Below are 4,776 nucleotides of genomic sequence, written 5' to 3' on the forward strand. Positions count from 1 at the left end.
CTGCTCCTACAGATACAAATATATCAGTAATATTAAGTGTGAAATCAATAGGTGCACCTTTAATGGATGGATCACCAGTTAAAGAGTTTGATGTTTTTGCCATGCAAAGAGGTAATGTATCATAACCTAATTTATTATATTTTTCGATTTTTTTCTGAACCTGCATTAATTTTGTTAAAATTGTTAATTTTATACATAATTATGCAAATTATATATATATATATATATTATAAACTTATTGAAAGTTTACTTTGTCTGCAAGAATAACTTGTCCAGCTCCATATATTTCTTTAGCAATAATATTTATTTTTTCTTCAATATTAATATTAAGATCATATAATACTTTAAAATTATAATGTTTATTTGTGGCAGCTATAACTGCATCTGCAAGTGCTGTAGCACCTGCACCACCTTCTGTCCAGTGATTACATATAATTGCATCAGTTGCACCACTTTCTATTGCAGCTTTTTTTATTAATTCTAATTCAGATTGAGTATCAGTACTAAAATAATTTTAAATTTATTTTCTTTTATATAGTAGTTTAAAAATATATATTATAGTTCAATTATGAGTTATATTTTTTATAAAACTTACGCATGAACGTTAATGGCAACAATTACTGGAATGCCAAATTTAATTCCATTACTAATGTGCTTCTGAAGATTTGGAAGACCTTTTTTAATTAAATCAAGATTTTCTTCGAGATATTCTTTTTTTAATGGAGCACCAGTTGTTACTGGAGGCCCACCACCATGCATTTTTAATGCTCTAACAGTTGCAACGAGCACAATAGCATTTGGTACATGTTTAGATGCCCGACATTTAATATTAAAGAATTTTTCCATTCCGATATCAGAACCGAATCCAGCTTCGGTTACTACGATACCTTCGGGACCAACTAATTTTAATGCAATAGCATCCGCAATGATAGAACTACAACCGTGTGCGATATTTGCAAATGGTCCAGCATGAACCATTACTGGTGTTCCTTCTAAAGTTTGCATAAGTGTCGGTTCAATGGCATCTTTTAATAGAATTGCCATTGCTCCAGTCATACCCTATATATTTAATATATATTAATATATTTAATATATAGTAATATATTTAATATATATTTAATATATTACTAAGCAATAAAATAAAATATTTGCGATTTCATAATTTAATATACTAACAAAATCTTCGGCAGTTAAGGGTTCTCCATTTTTGTTGAAAGCAACTACTATATTACCAAGTCTCTGTTTCATATCATCAACACTAGTTGATAATGCAAGTATTGCCATTATTTCTGAACCAACAGAAATACAAAATGATGTTTGTCGTGTTTTACCTTTCTCAGTTGAATTTTCACCGATTGTAATTTTGCGTAAAAATCGATCATTTATATCAACCACTAAAATAAATATATTTTATTAATAAAAAAAATTTCTTTTATAAATTTTAGACATGATAATTTTTATATTACCTCGAGTCCAAGTGATATTTTCTGGATCGATATCTAATCTTGCAAATTTTCTTTTTTCTTCTTCAGTTAAACTATTTGGATCAGTTTTTGTAATACCTAATTTTTTTAAACGTTTCAATTGTATTTTTGAAAATTTTCTTTCATTTTTAATTGTTGGTACAAGACGATTATAAAGAGCCTCATCGGTTTGCGTACACTCATGAAAATATCGAGCATCAATTTGTGCTGCTAATAAATTATTGGCTGCAGTCACAGCATGAATATCACCAGTTAAATGTAAATTAAATTCTTCCATGGGAATGACCTAAATATATATGTTTTTTTTACATTTAATAACATATTTTAATATAATAAAAAACTTATATAATCAAGGAAATATTTTGTATATGTCATAGTTTAGTTTTAACTTTTTATATTCTAATAATTTATGTAAATGATATTATGATTGTATATCTTTGATATTAAGCTTGTATATCTTTGAAATATTTTTTTATAATAATTTCAATACATGATACCTGCGAGTATCCTCCACCTGCAGCTCCACCTTTCACTCCAAACGTAGGTCCTTGACTAGGTTGCCGTAAAGTTACAAATGAATTTTTACCTCTGTGTGCAGTTAATGCTTGTACTAAACCTACTGATGTCGTACTTTTACCTTCACCGAAAGGTGTTGGTGTGATACCAGCAACTACTACGAGTTTTCCATTTGGTTGATGTTTCAATCGTTTTAAAACATTCAAGCTAATCTTTGCTTTTTTACTTCCATAAGGACTGATTTCATTAGAGAGCAAACCAATTTCTTCAGCTAAAGTCGTGATTGGTTTAGGTTCTTGATTTCTTGAAATTGTTATGTCGCTAGGTACCGGTTTTTGAGGATTGATTTTTAAAATTCTCAGTTTCCATTTTTTGTTTAATATTTTTTCAGCTGCTTTTTGTGCAGATATTACTGTATTTTTCATCAACATAGCTACAGTCATTGGACCAACGCCTCCAGGTACAGGTGTAATATATGAAGCTACTTTTACAGCTTCTTCGTAATCAACATCGCCCACTAAACGTTGTCCACTATTCTTTGTAGAATCTAAAAAAATCCTTTAGATTATAATACTATTATTGATTATTATTATATAAATTTATTATGTTTTTTTATAATGAATTTTTTATTTTTTACATTAAATATTTTTTAGAATTCTATTGAAAATTAAAAAAAATTAAAAATAAAATTTGTGAGCTTGAAATTAGAGGATAAATGTAAAATTTTGCTAAACAAGTTGAAAATATTTAATAGATCATTTATCTTTTGTTTATTATTTGTCTTATTATATTTACTATTTCGAAACTTTAGTTTTATGTAATGAAAGAAAGAGTATATTAAACATAAATACTGATAACGAATTATATGAAATTAATATTTTTCAGTTGGAGAATCATAACATTGTTTAATAATTATTTTAATTGTTAAATTGATAATGCGTAATTTAAAAACTAAAAACAAAAAATTGATAAACACAATACATAAAAGAATTACCTGGAATAGAATTGATTCCACAATCAATTACTACTGCGCCCGGTTTAATCCAATTTCCTTTAACCATCTGAGGTTGCCCTATACCAACCACTAAGATATCAGCTTGTGAGACCTTTAATTATAAATATAGTTACATTTATTTTATAATATTTTATATTTTATACGTAATTTCATAATCTTTCAGTCATAGTTTTAGTAATACTCACAATTTGTGGAAGATTTTTTGTTTTTGAATGACACACTGTTACAGTTGCGTTATGCCATTTCAAAAGTTCAGATATAGGTGTACCAACGATTTTACTTCTACCTAAAACTACAGCTTGAGCTCCTGCAATTGGTACTCCGCTCCTGGAAAATATGATTTTAATTATTATATATTAATTATTATTATATATATATTATATATTTTGTTATATATTTTATATAAATACAAATTATTCATTATTCGAAATATTCAATTAAGAATTAATTCATTTTAAAAATTATTTTTTTTTTAGCATATCCTATTTTGCATATTAATTTTCTAAGAATAATAAATTATATTATTATCTGAAAAATATAAAAATATTTTCAATTACTTTTTGATTAATTCAATACACCCGTTTGGTGTGCATGGTAAAAATCCCGACATATCACCAATAGCTACTCTTCCTTCATTGATTGTATTTAATCTAGAAATATAATAGAATTTTATTTTAATATTTTGATTATAAATGCTTTAATTTATTCTTAATTATTTATTTTAAAAATAATTAATAAAATAAAAATTAATGTTTTAAAATCTTTTAAATCTATAATGTTAATAATAGAGGCGTCATTTTAATTTAATGAAAATATCAAGATATTTCAATAAAAAATAAATAAAAAATGATTATCATCAACTTTGCAACTATTAATCGAAAAATGTTTGATTACGTTCTTATCAGTTAATTTGAGACATTTTGCGTTAAAGGTCAATTCTATATGTTAATATATTTTTACATTATTCCTAATTAATTTTTATAAAACAATTCAATTAAATATATTTTTATTACTTGTATATTTTTATTTATTTTATATTTAAGAAGATATATATATATATAATAATGTAGAGAAATAATATATGTATATTATATATATTATATTTATAAAATATATATAATAACAAATTTCGCAAAACTTACCCATCTACATCTTTTTCGGGTAATACTAAATCAGTAATCATATTTGAATTAATTTTATTGATAGAATCAAGTGGCATTTGTACAATAATACCATGTATATTTGGATCTTGATTTAATTTATTCACTTTGTTTATTAATTCTATTTCTGTGATAGTGTTTGGTAATTTTACATGATCTACAACAATTCCAATATCATTTGCTGCTTTTATTTTCATTCTTATATAAACATTTGAATCTTCTCGACCGCCTACTTGAACGATCGCTAAATTAGGTACAAAGTTTGATATTTTTTCTTTCAATGCCTTCACATCTTTTGTTATGTTTTCACGAATTTCCCTAAGGAAAATAAATATATAAAGAAAATAATAATTTCATTATATCGCTTTTTTTTCAAAAATATTTTGTAAATTTAAAATATTTTTATTAATATATATAAAAGTTATTTACTTTAAAAAAATAAGTATTAAATTTATTGAATTTATTAAATTGTTAATTACATTACATTATATTAATTACATTAATTAATATACATAATATATTTATTTCCATATTTTAAAAAATTGTTTATTTATTCTAATATTTTTTTTAAATATTTTACATAAATATTTATGTCAATATA

At 24.4% G+C, this 4,776-nt stretch overlaps 1 protein-coding gene across 2 annotated transcripts in view; it reads right to left on the reverse strand.

The window, feature by feature from the left end:
* The window catches only part of LOC102678541 (C-1-tetrahydrofolate synthase, cytoplasmic), a 6,398-nt gene that overhangs the window by 582 nt on the left and 1,040 nt on the right, over positions 1-4,776 (reverse strand). Inside the window, exons 2-11 of one of the 2 annotated variants that reach the window (XM_031511213.1) lie at positions 4,158-4,493; positions 3,573-3,665; positions 3,201-3,342; positions 2,995-3,106; positions 1,982-2,547; positions 1,467-1,770; positions 1,177-1,394; positions 596-1,059; positions 251-503; positions 1-160 (exon numbers count right to left, since the gene is read on the reverse strand). In XM_031511213.1, the coding sequence (XP_031367073.1) occupies positions 1-160; positions 251-503; positions 596-1,059; positions 1,177-1,394; positions 1,467-1,770; positions 1,982-2,547; positions 2,995-3,106; positions 3,201-3,342; positions 3,573-3,665; positions 4,158-4,493 (2,648 nt within the window). The remainder of the gene's footprint in view (positions 161-250; positions 504-595; positions 1,060-1,176; positions 1,395-1,466; positions 1,771-1,981; positions 2,548-2,994; positions 3,107-3,200; positions 3,343-3,572; positions 3,666-4,157; positions 4,494-4,776) is intronic. The other variant, XM_031511214.1, reaches the window with a different exon arrangement.

The sequence above is a fragment of the Apis dorsata genome, unplaced genomic scaffold (genome assembly GCF_000469605.1).
Source record: "Apis dorsata unplaced genomic scaffold, Apis dorsata 1.3 scaffold_295, whole genome shotgun sequence".
In the NCBI taxonomy this organism is placed as follows: domain Eukaryota; kingdom Metazoa; phylum Arthropoda; class Insecta; order Hymenoptera; family Apidae; genus Apis; species Apis dorsata.